The sequence below is a fragment of the Arvicola amphibius genome, chromosome 5 (genome assembly GCF_903992535.2).
Source record: "Arvicola amphibius chromosome 5, mArvAmp1.2, whole genome shotgun sequence".
NCBI lineage: Eukaryota > Metazoa > Chordata > Mammalia > Rodentia > Cricetidae > Arvicola > Arvicola amphibius.
The window spans coordinates 26,608,281-26,625,264 of record NC_052051.1 but is presented as its reverse complement, the minus strand read 5'-3'; the positions used below and the strand labels follow the sequence as shown (position 1 = coordinate 26,625,264).

The window sequence follows — 16,984 nt, the reverse complement described above, 5'->3', positions numbered from 1 at the left end:
TGGTCTTGTCCTTCCCAGAGCCAATCTGAAAGGGTCTGAATGCACAGCAAGCATACAGATCTTGGCCAAAGAAACAAGAGACTCAGGCAGGAGCTGCCATGTGTGAGAAGCTACACTGTGCCTGGGGTCCCAGTAGACACAGGACTTCCCTCTAACATGCTGTGCCTTGGTTTCCCAGCGGCACACTGGACATGGGAAGGTGACTAGTCTGTAAGCGGCCGTGAGTATGTTCCTGAACACACAGGGACAGAGAAATCTCTAACACCGTGTCAAGTGTCACCGCCCATGGATTAACTAGACATCGGGACCTGCCAGTACTGCTTCAAGGTTGCCATTGTTCCACAGCCCAGGGGATGATGGTTGATGGGATTAGGTGACAGTGAGGGACAAGGGCATGGCCCTGGCATCCGGACCTTCCTCCTCTGTGGTATGGATCTATGCCAGGTTGGAAGAGAGCCACCTGTCAGGCTCCACGGGCTTGAGGAGCACTGGTATCCTAGCCAGTCTCTGGGCATATGCCAGACTTAGGCTCCTTGCACTCACATCTGTCCCCAACTCCTACACCAGAGCCTTGCCCTGTGCAGACACAGTGTTGTGACACATGTACACATCGGAGTATGGATGCACAGACGCTCAGCCACCACCCTGATGCTCTCCAGGGCTGATCATAGGAAGAGTCCAATATACATATTTTTCAAAGGCATGGCTGGTTTTGTATGAATTTTACATTCTAGCAGGTCATACTCATTTTCAGCATTGACTTAAAACATACACATTTAACTTAGCTATGTGTAAATGTGCATGTAGATTAAAAAGAGTCAATTTAAAGCCGGGTGGTGGTGGCTCATGCCTTTAATCCTAGCACTCAGGAGACAGAGGCACGCAGATTTCTGTGAGTTAGAGGCCAACCTGGTCTATAAGAGCTAGCTCCAGGATAGCTAGGACTGTAATATAGAAGCCTTGTCTCAAAAAAAAAAAATCAATTTGAAAACCATGAAACTAGGAAATTGCTCAATGGTAGAATACTTGCCTGGCTTGGGTGAGGCCCTGGGTTCCAGCCCTAGCACCACAAAAAATGAAATATGGCCAGATTATGTGTAAATGGAGGGGTACATTCAGACACAGGCAAATACTGCATATGTTCAGGCCTCTCTTACACATGACCTTCTAGTGCTAATGTGGCCCCAGATCCCAAACCCACTGTACATGGCCAGATACTCATACACTCCCTGGTGCTCAGCCACACTCTGGCTCAGAGACACCTGCTCACTTGAGGCCTCAGAACCCCATCTGAGCTTGCACTTTTTACGCTGTCTGAGCACTACCTACAATGCCAGTCATATAAACTTTACAACAGCCCTGCTGGGATTGGCACTGGTACAGGTAAGGAAAAATGAGGCTCCCACTGGTGCCATAATTCACCCAAAACACACAGCAGAGAAAGAGGCAGGGTTGAGTCAAGCCAAGGCAGGCTAGCTGAAGAACCCAAGTCCAATCCCAGCCCTGTGCCCTGATGTGCCAGTCAGGCCACGCTGAGCCTCAACGTCCCTGTCTGTGAAATGTTGACAGTCACCTCCTCGGCCATAAGGACTAAAGGAGGTGACATGGAGAGACTCCTTGGGCACAGGCTCCATGTGAACAGAAGCATCTTCAGATTACCAAGACTTGGGGCATGGAGTTGAAGCAGGAAGGCTCTGGACAGAAAGTGAGCCACTCCGGGCTTCCACCATCTGCTCAGTAATAGGAGTGACCCCACTTGTCTTTCTTGTGGGTTCTGGATAATCGAAGGCAAGGAAAGAATGGAGAGTAACTATTAGCAGATGCTTGGCACATACCTATCCCACCCAAAATCTGGGACAGCTTCCTTTCAGATCCCAGGCTGGTTTTAGACCCTAAACCCATCAAGGAAGAAAAAAAAAAAAACACGTTTGTTGGCTACAAAAAGAGACAAAAACACTGAATTGTGTGAGAGTCTTCTTCCTGTTTATTTCTGAGGCCCACCAGGCCTCTTACTTTCTCCTGTCACAGGAAGTAACCACTGCTGTCAGGGCCAGGCACATCGGGCTCACATTTGGGTTCCTTTGCTGGTGCAGAACCATGGCAGTTGAAGGCAGTTGACAGAGTCTTGCCATGGTCATTCCATCTTCAAATCCAACACCAGGGCACCCTGATGGGAGAAAAGGGCTGAGTGAGCAGGGGGTTGGGAGTGATGAAAAGAGACACCCAGGCTCAGGAACAGATGGAACCAGCCATGGCCAGGAGATGAAAAGCAACACCTTATAAGCAAAGGCCTTGTGACCTGGAAGGTACCTTTGCCCCTCCGAGCCTTCACTTTTTTAGCTGTCAAATAGGAATATACCTTGTCACCTCCTAGAGTAGAGAGACAGCATGAGAGAACGTCCATTTAACACTCAAGGCTCAAAGCCCAACATGCAATGAGAAGCTTGTATTTATTGAGCGCTACTATACGCCTTCAGGTTCATTGTCTCAGAAAATCAGGACAGCTCTCTGAGGCGGATGTCCACATTCTCACCCCCATTTCAACCCAGAAATTTGGAAGAACATAGAAAGATTGAGGTGGCAGAGCAAGAGAGTGATAAAATGGAGAAACCTTCTGGGCAGTCCTGGCCAAGGCCCTTGTTCTGGGACTGGAGAGATTATAGTGATGGCCTTCGGCCTTCCCCCACTCTTCCTCTCCAGTTGGCCAGAGGCTAACTCTTACTGATCTCCCATTTGCCAAAGTGTTAATCGGCATGGCCTCCCCCAGCCCCTCCCTCACCTCTACTATGTCCAACTCAGCCAGGTTGTAATTGATAGCCAGAAGGTCTGGGAGTGGAAGCCCAACATGGAGAACACCTGAGAAACAAACACAGGAAAACTGCTTGGCAATTAGTAAGACGCTGCCTGGAGCTGCATGGTAGGAGTTAGTGTCATGATGGCTTCCTGATGTCCGCTGGCCACACAGGCAGAGAGCACCTACCTATCTGCCTTGCCTTTTTATCACAGGCCAAAATCACATTCATGATAGGAGGTCAAGGGTCAGAGCCCAAATTGTGAAGTGGGCTTTTGCCTCCAAGAATGTGCCATTGAGCCTACTTTGGCCTCAGTGTTTAGGCATTGGTCATTTACTCCCAAAACTTTGAGAGCTTTCACAGGTGAAAGCTCCCTTTGGTGGCGTGCATTTTGTTTCTCTGAGAAGCCTCACCATTCACCACAGGGATGTAGGCCTTCTGGAGATAATCACTGATAAAGTCAGTTAACTTCGTCTCCTGGAAGAGAAAGACGGGGAAACCCCCCAAGGCAGCTCAGCATCCCTCCTCAGCCTGCCCTCCCTGGGAAACACAAAAGAGAACATTAGAGACAGCATACAGCTTGTCTAGGCAGCCTCAGGCCTGGGGCTGCACCCTGCCCTGCTCCTAATCCCTGTTCGGGTGAGGTGTAGGGCGATGGGTCTCGGTGCAGGAATGGGGACACTCAGGAGGAAGGAGGGGTGTGTGGCCTGCACTCCTGATGTGGCAGAAAATGCAGAGCTCATATTGGCCATGCGTCCACCAGCTCCTTGGGCCCATGAATGTGAGTTATGGTCATGCCTACTCCCTGGTTCCCAGGAAGGCTTACACGTCCACACGGATAGAGGCTGATGTCATATTAGTGCCTACTTGATTGGGTGCTGAGTAGGCGGCCCTGTGGCTAGAGACTAATTGAAATAACAGCCTGAGCAGGGCGGTGGTAGCGCATGCCTTTAATCCCAGCACTCGGGAGGCAGAGGCAGGCGAATCTCTGAGTTCAAGGCCAGCCTGGTCTACAAGAGCTAGTTCCAGGACAGGCTCTAGAAACTACAGGGAAACCCTGTCTCGAAAAACCAAAAATAGATAAATAAATAAATAAATAACAGCCTGGCCAATGAAGGCCAGTCAAGCCACTACCATGGTAATGCTTTTAGAATGAATCCATAGCATTATCCAAATTCTGTATGGGAAAGGAAACAAGGACTCAGAAGGGTTATGGGCCTTCATCAAGGTCAGATTGTGTCAGGAGCCCCAAAGAATGTGAGTGGCCTTGCTCTCTTTACTCTGATTCCATTGTAGGGCCCAACCCCTGTAAACTCATGTTGCCTTCAGATGGCCAGGCAGAAGCACACAGGACACTTACATTGAAGTTGCCAATTGAAGAAGACACTCGGGACAAACTCAGTAAACTACAAAGGAGAGGGAAGGATATGGAGAAAGCATGATCAGAGCGAGTCACTGAGAGAGGGGCCCTTCAGTGTCACAACCCCCTACAGGTGTTCCCTCTGCCACCTGCTTGCATGTCATCTGTGATGAGATGGTGACCACCACCCGTCCCCTCCCATTCTGTCCTCATGGCTCCCAGCCCTCCTGAATGGCATCTCATGAACCCTGCTCTTCCAAATTCTGGGTCCTTGATCATGTATGCAGCTCCATTTATAACCCAGCAGGCCAGACCCAGATCCTTGAAGGACACAAGGGAAGTCCTTCCTTTCCCCTCCCTTAGCACAGCTCCGAGGACACACTAACACACACCAGTATCAGGACAGGACACTGGACAGACATATGGATTCTGCCTGGGCATGCCCCATCTTAGCATCTCTACAGCCAACTGTGTGGGCAAACAATCCCCAGCAGAGACGACAGTCCAGGACCAGGCCACCAGGAACACTCGTCTCTTGGTAACTATCATTGGTCTAACCTTGCCCATTTGACCCAAACTAGACTCCACGCCTTGGTGACTATGAGAGCTACTAGACCAGGACACCTCTTTCTGTTGGGGTCACCTCTTTCTGTTGGGGTCACCTCTTTCTGTTGGGGTCACCTCTTTCTGTTGGGGTCCCTTTACTACCTGCTGGTGGGGAGAGGCTGCCTGAGAATTTAGACAACAAGGAGCTCAGCAGAGGACCGGAAGGAGGGAGCTAGAGTCTTGAGAACTTTGAGTGCCTGGATCCCAGTGTCACGTGAGCCGAAAGATTCCCCATCAGGCCGCAAAGCAGCTCCAGCTGGACTCTGACTGAAAGAGTCCTGACACAATTCAACTCAGATGAATTGCTGAGGCGAGCAGAGGAGTCAGTGAGTGGCTGAGTGTGAACCCTGGTGTAAGGATCCTTTCCCTGAGAGTGTAAGAACCAAGCAGGATAGTGGGAGTAAGGTGTGTGGCCAGTGCTTCACTAGAGGAAAGCACAGAGCTAAAGATGCCCAGAGGAAGTAGCAATTGAGATGGGCCCTGGTTCATTTGGAAGAAATGACAAAGGCCTGTGAATGAAGGGGGCTAAAGACCAAATTCAAATTCACTACAGAAGAGCAAAGTGGAAGAGTATGGGTGGAAGGAGATTTTAGAAAGCCTTGGAGAGGCGAGCTAAGATTTAAGATAAGACCGCGTAGACAGTGCGGAGCTATTGAGGGTTCTAAAGCAGGCTGAATGACTAGAGCTTCCTGGTAGTGTGGGTTATGGTGGATGGATCTGGGTGAGTGGGTGAGAACCTGGAGTTGAAAGCCAAGAGGTGTCACCAGAATGGACAAGAGCAAGAGTAGACAATGGCCAGACGCATATGGTGACAGTGGCATAGAGATGCACTTGCCCACCAGTCTGTGGTGGCTAATGGTGATGGTGAGATAGAAGGGTGTGAGGTGGGGAATAGAGCCAGGGCGACTACAGGGATGTCACCATGGTACCAGAGCTCCTACCTGTCCAGAGAGGTGGCCATCTGCAGCCGGTTCTCATGCACTGAGTAGTGGGTTTCCAGACCAAGGTGCTGGCATAGGGGAGGGAGCAGAGAAGGCAGTGGGTCCTCCGTTGGCACCTCTGCTTCCTGTCCTGTCCTGGGACTAAACCCAGAAGCCTCTCCACACCCCTCTCCCAGGATGCTTATCTCTCCTTATCCTAGATCAGCATGAACTTTCTTAAGCACCTGACCCATGGTTAAAATGTCTGCACATGGTAGTAACAGATGCTTCTCAACATCAACTCCTCCCCTGCACAGCTCCTGCTCAACCCTTCAAACATCTCTCAGCAAGCACTGGGTGTGGGGTTTCTTTAGGCTTCCACAGTTCTGGAGCAGACTTTACTATCCTTGGGGGTTGAGGAGCATTGGAGGGAGAGAGGAGACACTAAACCACCATATAGCAGGCTGTAATGCCTAAGATCAGGTCAGTCCATCTGTGTCTTGACTCTTAACTAAAATCCTAGCACTCCTCAGCCTGGGAGCATCCCCCAGGTGAGAGTGGCTACCGACGGGCCCCACTCACAGTCTCCAGGAGGAAGAGTGATTTCGGGTGCTTGCCGTGTCGCCGTGCTACAAACATCTCCAGGCTGCCATGAAGGTGCATCAGGCTCTTTCCAGCCTTCATGGTGACCTTGGGGGCTTTGTTTATCTTGACTTTGATCAGCAAGGGCTTTGGTTTGTGATAGGTCTTGGCCACCTGCAAAGTCCAAGGCATACTCTCAAAGCCAGCCCTTGAACTTCAGCCCAAGGGTGTCTCAGGAAGTAGCTGGTTTCTGCTGGAAGCTCAGTATGCAAAGGCCCAGCTGTGCCTCTTAGGAAAGGAAAGAGGCAAAACATACTTTAACTGTTTCTGTGATGAACACAGGACTCACAGGATACTAGAGCTGAGCTGTCTGTGGCTGAGCCCAGAGGGTGCTCTGTGGAAAGGTTGGGCTGTCTCCACATTGGGCAAAGGGCAGGCACATTGAGCGGCTGCCTCCCAAGCCAGTCTCCTTTGCCTAGAGGACAAAATGAGCGCAGTGGTCACAGGTAACTGGGACACTCACCTTCGGGATGAAGCCAGCCAGTGTCCTTGTGGTGTGTGACAGCTTACCAACCTACAAATCAAAGTCAAAGTGGGCACTGTGTAAAGTCATTATCGGCTATCCACCACTCAGCTTCAGGAAGCTGGGGCCTCAGAGTGTCTTCCTTCATCTCACGTACAACTCTGTGCTCAACCTGGGGAGGACCCTCTGGCCCCCAACCTTTTATACACACCCCAGCTCCCATGGCTCCTGACCCAAGGTCAAATACTGAGAAAATGTTGAATGGAAAAGGCAGGGAGATCAATGGGAGCATGGCCAGGTGTGAGGGACGAGAGATCACATGGGCAGAGGAGTGAACAGTAGGCAGGGACAACTGCCATCAGAGCCCCAATCAGCCTCACTTCTCCTACGCTGGTCCTGACCCTGGACCATTCCCAGGTACAGGGGCAAAAGCAGTGGGAGTGAGGTGGTGGCTCACCCTCTTGTCATTGAGGTTCACTTCCAAGGACTTCTGCAGAAGGGCCAGCTCAGCTGTGAGGAAGGAGGCTGAGAGCAGCAACTGTGACCCCTTGGCTGCATCCTCGGGGAACTCCGGGGCTGACCCATCAGTGGTGAGCTGGATAACTTGGCTTTCCTGAAGCTGCACTACAGGCTAGGGTATAGCAGGAGAGACACTCAGCCATGTGGGAATGAGACCAGGGGAGTCTTGGTCCTCCGACCACTGGGACTCGGGGCAGACCTCAAGTCAACAAGACACTCTTAGAGTGGAATAGGTCGCAGTGGGTAGATGTAGCTTGAAAAGACAAGAGCATCAGCCACTAGGTCCCCTGCAGTCTCTCCTAAGAGTGTTTAGGTCGTTTTAGTGGCTCTGACTCTGGCTTGGGTCCTTATGTGTGCAGAGTGTGGTATGAGCCCCACCACATCATTCTCACAAGCAAGGAGAGAGGCCCGGGCATGGCAGGAGGAAGCCACTCAGGCCCTCTCATCTGCACGCTTCCAAGAGACTTGAACGTGTGTGTGTGTGAGAGCACCCAACTCTGCCACAACACTGCAGAAGCCATTTTAGCCTGGTCTCTTCCCTGTCTCAGTGTCCCCATCTGTACAATGTCAGGGCACAGCCACTCTCTGAGAAACAATGACAATCCTGCAAGAAATGAGACCGGAGTCACCAGCCCTAGCAGCCTCATTTGAGCAGGGTGAGAGAGGAGTTCTCATAGCAAGGCTCCTCCTACTCATCACCTCCCAGCCACACCAGCACCTCCAAGCCTGAGCGCAGCACCCTGGGGACCCTCGCTACTTACACTAAAGTCCACCTGGATGTGGCTAGCTGTGGTAACTGGTGGGGCTGTCAAGGCATATTTGACAGTGCCCATCTGGTCCACGGGCATGGGTTCTGTGGAGAAGAGCTTCCATTCAGTTGGGCACCAGCCCCAGGAGCAGATTAAAAAAAAAAAAAAAAGCCAGAAGCAGCCACCACTCCTGAGCCAGCCTATCCCTCTGTGTGACCCAAGAAGTGGCTTAGATCTTGGTAACCTGTGTCCTGCTGGCCCAGAGTCTGAGCGTGCATTCGCCAGGGCTCTTGCAACCATGATAATATATATGAGCTTGGAGTCATGGGCTGTTCATACGTGAGAAAACTGAGGCTGAGGGAAGAGAAATGAGTTCACCCAGACCCTACTGCTGAGGACAGGAAGGCAGGGAGGGATCTTCAAGGCTCAGCCATTGGATTTCCTTTCTCCCGCCTTGGGGGACACTGGGGACCCCAAATGATAGGGACAGCAGACCTCTTTAACAAAGGATTTAGGAACGCCCAATCAAGACAACTCATTATGTCGTGAGCCATTAGGGATTTTCTGCAGAGCAGCTGTCAAGGAATGCAGGTAGAGAAATGAAGGGACCCAGGCACCCTGTGGGGTTTCAGACTTCTCATCTAGACAGTATGGGGACACCATGACCTCAGCCCTCCTCTTGTCCTAGAGACAGGCTGGAAACAGCCATGCAAACAGAGGGCATGGGCATTGAAATCCAACTAATGTGACATCCTGTGTGGAAGAGGGATGTCTTCACCTGTCAACTTGGTCCATTTCTTGTTCACATACACCAGGACAGCATCGATGGCGGGACACATCTACAAGTAAAGAAAGCACCAGGCTGAATGGGTTATACACACAGGGAGACTCCATAATACTCCACAGGGAATCCTAAGAACCCCAGCAGGACAAAAGCTGGGTGGGGGGAGAGGCGCTGAGGCCCAAGTCATGAGACTATAAACAATAGAACCTGGATAGAATCCAGATGATTGCACACCATGCAGGACTACTAAGGATTCATGTTCTGGGGCTGGCCATCTGAGCAGGGTGGTCAAGCTGGAACACACACTATGGTTGCCTATACCTGTGCTCATGGCAGACATCACTAGGTGATCATTGCTCTTCCCCCCTGAGCCAGCCACAGACTCTGAACTCTTCTTAGCCTCTATCCACCCGTCAAGGTCCCCGACTAAGGGCAAATTCCCTGGCTGCCCTGTCCACAGCACCGAGAAGGGCTGGAGACTTGTTCAGGGTCACTCACCAGGCCAGGAAGGACCTTGCGCAGGGTGCTGTCCACAAACTTGCTGATGGCCTTGCTGAGACACAGGCATGGGGGAGGGTGTGAACAGAGCACCAATGACATCAAGTTGGACAGAGGACACAGAGGGACGTGGTTATAGTTCAACAGCTCAGGAAGAGGAATGTTGGGGAGGAGCAGCACGGTCCACCATGCTTCCCAGACATAGGACCCTCTTACTTGTTAGGCAGATTGGTTTTCACGCTGACCAGGATGACCTCACAGCCCTCGCTCCTGAACATGGGAGTGCCCGTCTCCTCATCCTGCAGAAGCCGATTGGTGGCTGTGATGTTCTGGACCACATTGATCTCCATGTTCCCTCCTGTGAAGCTGGAAGACCAGGCAAGCAGGCAGGCAGGCACTGTGGGTATCTCTGCTCCTGGGCCTACTATCCCTACCTTCTTTGCCCACAACCTCAGCATCTGAGGATGGAGAGGGCAGGATCTAACCCCACATAATGAAAACACAGGATGGGGCCCTTCTCACAGTCCCACAACCGGCCTTCCCACTCCCGCTTACTTTGATGAACTCTGACGCACCTGAAACACGGTTCAGCTGTAATCACTTCCCCAGAGCCTCCCTGACCTCTCTGACACTGCTCAGTCCTCTCCCCTTCTACCAATAATTCTGTCTGTAGCTCTGCTTCACCTGGCTCCCATCAAAATAGAATCCAAGTTTACAGTCACTTCAGATCCCAGCAGCCACTTTAATAAAGTCGGTCCACCGCGCATGAGCATGGGAGAGTGAGACCAGAGGACAGTCTTTCCCCACTTCTCCCTTCCCACACCAACCTCTTGCCGGTGATGGTCATGCCTGTGGACACACACTGGAAGATGCCCACTCCAGGTACGAAGTTCAGTGTGATGACAGGTTCCAAGACATCCTTTACCTTCATACTTAGAGGGAACAGACACATACGATGATGAGAAAAGAGAAGACAAGACCCATGCCCTCCACATCTTCTGCCACCACCTCACTGGGAGGTCTCGGGAAAGTTCTATCCCACGTCTACTAGGGCCATCTGAAATATAAACCAAAGGCTTGGACAGGAACCAATCTATGTACAGAAAACCCTCATGTGTGAAGGGAGGCACACAGCTGGTTCTATGTGATCTTGGGCTAGTCTCTTTCCCTCTTTTGTCCTCAAGTTCTCCAACAACAAATTAGGGAGGTTGGATTGGATGCAGGTTTTCCAGCAATGTCGCCTTTGATATTTGGGGCTTAGTAATAGCTCTGATCTCAACTCATGTATACTAATAGCACTGTCCCGTTCCTTCGCAAGTTGAGACAACCTAAAGTAACTCTAGGCAAATATGCCCCCTGGAGATACTGCCACCTCTGGCTCAGAAACAAGAGAATCAGGTTTACAAGGACGTGGCGCACATACCTCCACCTGCCCATCCTGAGTTCTTGATAGACATTGCAAATCTATCCAATTCTGCTATTCCAGATAGTACCCTAAATCCAGATAGTGCCTCAGAACACTCCCCAGGACAGCCGTCCGGACAGCCCCAACCAGCCACAATGGGGCTTGCAAGGAGCCCTTTCCTCCCGTTACTGGAAGACTGCCAATACTTTTCCAGCCCCAGCATTTGAAGACTTGCTTCCATTTGATTTTATGTATATTTAGTGAGCTCACTTTCTCCTCTAAATGACTTCAGGAAGGAATGGTTCTCAGGGCATGACTGAGAAGTCCCAGGCCAAAGCAGGAAAACGCCTGCCTGCACCAGGTTCCTACCCACCCCATTCCTTGTATTCCGCATAGACCCCCCTGCTTACTTGCTGAGGCCTTTAATGGCCTTTGCCCCTGGCTGTGGATTGCTGGCCTCAGCAGCCATCTTCTCCAGGATGTGACTCTCTGCCATGGCACTCCGGACCTCTGGAGAGGAAAGGATGTCAACTGACTCTCAGCCAGAAGGGGACAGTTGCCAGGAGGAGGTGGCAGATATCACCTGGTCCTTTGGAGGAAGAATGGGACTCTCCACTGGAAGTGAGGAGTCAAGGCGAACAGGTCAGGCAGAGGGTGTGGCAAGGGTAAAGATGGGGAAAAGTGGGTGGATATTGAGGCAGGGCTGGGTGAGGAGAGAAAGGAAGGAAGGGAAGAAGAAGGGAGAGGGGCTGAGAATATTCCAGGGGTAAGGGCAGCAAGAGTGCAGTTAGAAATCTAGCTAATGGGTGAAGAAGCATATACAGAATACAGTCATGGGGACCCGGACCCAACATCCTATGTAAGTGACCAGAGCACGCCTCTGGGAACTGGTTACAGCAGCTTTGAGCCCAGCACCAAGAGAGACTGATTTCCCAGGAGTGGGGTGTCCAACCCTCAGATGATAGCCCTGTTAGAAACCCCGCCAGCAAAGTCACCAGCTAATTTCCAGAGAAGGAGCAAATACTGAATAGGATGCCGTTGACCTCTTGCACCTGACCTCGACTGTTTCACGGAGCTGGGCACGGAGTGAAAAATGAGGCACGATTCCTTGAGGAGGTTGCTCTCACATATCACTCAACCCTGCCTGGGGAGAGCTGGTCACCTTGTTTGTATTTTTCTACACAGACAGGAAACAGGACTTTCCCGGGGTCACAAAGCAGGTTGACAGAGCTGGGATTTGACCCCACTTGTCACCTCCACAGCCCACACATGGGCACCAGCCCCTCCCATTAGAGAGGAGAAGGGACTGGAAGGGAGCAGGATTTCTGACTACATACAATTGAGGGAGTTTGGGAGGTTGGCTCATTTTCTCTGGGCCTCCACTTCCCCTTCTGTAGAATGGAAGGGCTAAGAAGAACTTGATGCTTCTGGACTGGCTTTGTAGATTGTAGATGTTCAAGACTTGGGAAATCATTACCTATCCATCTGCCCCATGTCCCCCAGCCCAGGGCCCACCCACTCACCATGGTTCATAATGTCCATGCCCAACCTCAGAAGAACCCCAGGGTCAGCTCGAGTGCCAGCCAGCAGGCCGCAGAGGATCAGACACAGGATCAACAGCATTCCTGCACCTGTGCAGAGGGCATGGAGTCACATCAGGGAGCGTACTCTCCAGAAATCCCCTTTTCCTGTGGTCACAAAGCAATGGCCAGCTTGCCATATGGGCAGTGGGAGGGTTAGTTGCAGATCCGCATGAGTTCAAATGCAGCTCAGTGCCCATGGCGCTGGACTCACAGGAGAGCTGCAACCCATCTGCATCCAAGAGCTCGACCTGCAGTGTGCACATATCCACCAGGTCCCTCGCTTACTCCAGCCCAGCCTCACTTACCGCTGGAATCCAACACTCCAACTCAGCCCCTGGAAGTCCCCTGAAACATAGTCTTGCCAATGGGGAAACAGAGAGACATAAGAGGCCTTGTAGCCCGAGAACGGCAAACTGAGTAATGAGCTCCTATCTTGGTCCCTCACTTCCCAAGAAAGCCATGCTCTACCCTGGCCCTCCAGGAATCCTGTCCTCTACTTACCAACTCCTGAAGTTCTCCCAGCAGAGGCCAAGTGTGCAGCTCTGGCTTGAGCTATGACTGAAAGGAATCAAGGAGGGGCCACGCAGCTAGCCTGTGTCTGCCTGGAGAGGGAGCACCAGTCAGACTCACTACAGCACCCTCAACCCATGGCTCTCCAACCCCCCCAGTCAAACCACCCTGGGCATACCTTCCTAGTTTAGATATGAGCTTGTATCCATTCATTCATTCATGTATTTGTTCACTTGTTTGTTCATTAATTCATCCATCCATTCTTCAGTTCATCTTTTCACTCCTATGCTCATTTGCTTACTCATCCATTCATTCATACATTTATTCATAGATTTATTTGCTTATCTAACCATTCATCAACTCATTCACTCCTCTATCTATTCCTTTATTCACCCATGAGCTCACACATTCACTCATTTATCCATCCTCCCACTCATCTGTTCACCATTCATCCACCCATTTATTCATTCGCCCCCTCATCTGTTCACCCATTCATCCACCAATTTATTCATCCACCCACTCATCTGTTCATTCATTCTTTCATTCATTCATTAATTCAGACATTCACTCATCCAGCTCCTGCTTAATACTGCCACAAGGTGACCCCAGCAGACAGACCTACCACTCCCGGATCTGAAAGCCAGGAGGGCAAGCTGATATAAAAGGTTAGAATGACAAAGTGGTCAGAAAAGAGCCTGGAACCTAGGGGATGGAAAGAAACAGTTCCAAAGAGCAGCCCTATAGTCACAAAGTGAACGTGAACTCTATCAAGCTCTCAAACCATATGGGCCCAGGAGTTCCCCTGCCCCTGTGAATCACATGTGCGTGCCCCAAGCAAGCGCTCATGGCTGGCACTCCAGGGCAAAGCTCTCTGAAAGTTGCTGCAAGGTTCTGTGCAAGGACAAAGGAGTCCAAAAAGTCCCTTCCAATGTCCCCCATCCCACAGATGGGCAGACAGCCCTGCCAGAAGACTTCCCAGCCCCAGCCCAGAGCGGATGTCCTATTTCACTTCTGGCTCAGGCAGTTTTTACCATTTAAACTAAAAGGCCATGCTGTGTTCCCAGGAGACATGAGATACCCAGATTCTGGTGGCACTTTTGCCTGAGCTCTGCCTCCCTTCTACATACAGGCCCTGCCCTCCATCTACCTACCATCTGGCTGCCCTCAAGGGCTCCTTTCAGCCCTCACCTCCACCATCAGCAAGCTTCCTCTCCCACTCGCAGCCTCAAAGACCTCAAAACCAGTAGGAACTAACCACCATGCTGCCCCTGCTCCCCACCCCAGCCCTTGAGGCCCAGGTGAGCTCTCGGCTCCCATAGTTCAGACTAGACTTCCCTCCTTCCTCTCCCAGGAACCCAGGATGGAGCCACAGAGACCTGATGATTCTGCTGTCCACTTGGTTGCCCTAAGCCCTATGTGTTTGAAGACAGCAGTGTTCAGGGGTTACCTGTGAATGAGAGCATCAGACAGGGGACAAGGACAGAGATACCCCCTCTTCACTGAACAACTGCACATAAGTTCTTTCTCCTTCTGCAGCCTCGGCTTTCTCGTTTATAAAATGTTAGTTCTGAATGAGGCACTCAGGGAAAAGCCACAGGTGGGAGACTGTCCTTACCTTGCCAAGCTTGGGAAAGTTCTACAGCTGACTGCCCCCTGCCTCCAATTCTATGATGAGGAAACCCTTATATTCTGGAGCCTGATTAGCTGCTTGGATAATTAAGGGCTTAATAAGGGACAGATAATTATCTAGAGTCACAGAGAACAGGAGACCCAGAGCTTACATGAACAGTTATTTTGTTCCAACATAAATAGCACAGAAGATGAGGGCGGCTGGGGAACCCAAGGGCTATTCTAAGACCAGTATCAGAGACAGATGTGACTGTCCAGAGGACATCAGTGCCCCTGGTGTTCCCTCTCTCTAACTCACGCCTTCCCCAAGGCTGAACACACACTAGGTACTTTAGCCAACACTTATGGGGCACCTACTGTGTTCCGGGCCTAAGAAGGGCATTGGGATGACCACAGTGAACAAGACAGCTGGGGTTCCTGTCCCGAAATCGGCACTGTGCAAGTCACCAGCACAAGTTCACATCATTTCTGGGGGAGGTAAGGCAGATAGGAGCCCCTAAGCCAGTGGGATAGGATAGATGGAACGACAGGATACTGTGGGTACTGGGAGAACCCTGTAGAAGGGACATTTTTACTGGTATCCAGAAAACCATGTCTCTGGTGGGCAGGTGTAAAGACCAGGAGATACTGGATAGACTTGGGGGAACTGTCCCTGAGATTCCCTTCTTGGGGGAGGGGAGGACTTGAGGAGATAATGATCAAGTTAAATATCCTAAGAGGAACCCTCCTAGAAGTGATATGGGGACATGATAAGGGAGCCCTGTGCCTATAAGGGCAGAGATGACTCCAGTCACAGGCCTCCAGGTGCCCAGCTCCAACTTTGGTCCCAAGGAGTTCCTGGGACAGCCTAGCCTGGGACACTTCAAGAGTGAACAATCCAAAGAGTTAACATGCCCTGGGGTTTTCCCGTTCCCCGTTCCTGGAGCACACAGTCTGGAAGCTGGCAGGAACCACTGTTTTCCATGGGCACATGGAGCCTTGAGTAGATGAGACCTGCTGAGTCATGACAGGGTTGATACAAGGTAAAAGCCAGTTCCTGGCAGCCTGCTCAGGCTCCACCTTGATCTGCAAGGTGCAGCAAGCATGTCTCTGTCCCCACCACTGCACTCTGCACTCCACCATACACAAGGGCCAGTTAGGAAACACCCACTGTCCCTTGGCCAGACTGGGCATTTGGGAAGGTAGAGGAGGGCAAAGGAAGGACGTCGGTGTGAGAAGACATAAGAAGCCTCTCTCGGGGTTGAGGGATCTGAAGGCCAATCCCAGCCGCTGTCCTCCCAAGTCATGTTGCCCTGGCAGCTCTCCCATCTCCTTAAGTTATGATTTCCCTCAATCTAAGTGCAGAACTATATGATTCAGACAGTCATAAGTGATTGTCTGCTGATCAATCTGCCCAGGGAGATAAACATTTTGGCAATCTCCCCCTTTTCGCACATGGAGAAACTAGGCCTCAGACAGGCCAAGCCATTTGCCTAAAAAATCACACAGCAAGTGAGTGTCCTGGTTAGGGTTCATCCAAGAGCTCCAGAACCCAGCCAAAGCATACCCAGTGGGCTCCCGCCCACCTGTCCGACACCCTTCACTGTGTTCTCTGCCAGGACCCTTACAACTTGTCCATCACTGCTCCAAGTCCTGCCACCCTTCTCAGTCAGAGAGACTTCCTCCTCCAGAGAGCTTTCTGTCGCTTCCCCCTTCCCTCCTCTCAGACGCCTGAGGCTCCCGACCCTCTTTCCTTCCCCTCAGGCCCTCAAGGACCCAGCAAGGGCTATTCAAGCGCAGCAGCCTCCATCCACCCCAGATGACTCCCATACGTGACTCCAGCACAGACACATGCAAGCAATTCACCCCTTAAAAACTTATGATGCACCTGCTGTATGCTGAGCTCTGAGACGGGTCAGAGTGGAGGATCAATGTGAAAGAAGCCCCCGCTGTCTAGCTCAACTCCTCCAATAACCACAGACTGCAGTTGAAGGATATCAGAGAGACCTGGAAAGAAGCCTGAGGACTAAGGGACAATGCACTTCAGGAACCATCCTCTGTGGCTAGCTGAGGCCATATTAGAGCTGGTGACCAGATGGCCCAGGCTGTGGCGCATAGCCACAGAGGGCACAGAGACAGCAAAGGCCTCAGAGGAGCTGTGCAGGCTCCAGGTTGAAAGCTGAAAGGAACCATGCAGGGGGACAATGGCATGTCTGTCAAGGAGCCAGACCTGAGCTGCCCTCTGCTCCATGGTATCACGCAGTGATTTGCCACCACTCCGCTCTGAGGCACCCATCTGTGCTGAGCTGTGGATCTCCTCAGTCTCCACACTGTGGTGAGGCTCACTGCTGGAAGTGCCTATTGCTGTGCTATGTGGTTCTCTATTCCACCTGGCTCCTCACCACCACACTCACCACACCTCTCAGAAGCCACTGCCCAGTGGGCACCTGACAGAATACTTTGATGGTGCCTCTTGGAGATCAGGCCAGTTCCTTTTGGGGAAGCTATGAGCATCTTTCTGGATGGGAGAGTTTGACTAGTTTTA

General features: G+C 51.4%; 1 protein-coding gene across 1 annotated transcript; it reads right to left on the bottom strand.

Annotated features, from left to right (window-relative positions):
• Nucleotides 1-2,134: 2,134 nt before the first annotated feature.
• Bpifb6 (BPI fold containing family B member 6) lies at nucleotides 2,135-12,361 on the bottom strand. Its single transcript, XM_038332078.1, has 15 exons — nucleotides 12,262-12,361; nucleotides 11,149-11,248; nucleotides 10,161-10,265; nucleotides 9,550-9,699; nucleotides 9,334-9,388; nucleotides 8,830-8,890; nucleotides 8,064-8,155; nucleotides 7,241-7,414; nucleotides 6,784-6,834; nucleotides 6,261-6,434; nucleotides 5,700-5,767; nucleotides 4,153-4,198; nucleotides 3,206-3,269; nucleotides 2,780-2,856; nucleotides 2,135-2,167 (listed from the first exon to the last, which is right to left on the bottom strand). Exons 1-15 carry the CDS (start codon nucleotides 12,359-12,361, stop codon nucleotides 2,135-2,137), a joined length of 1,350 nt encoding a protein of 449 aa, XP_038188006.1.
• Nucleotides 12,362-16,984: the final 4,623 nt, after the last annotated feature.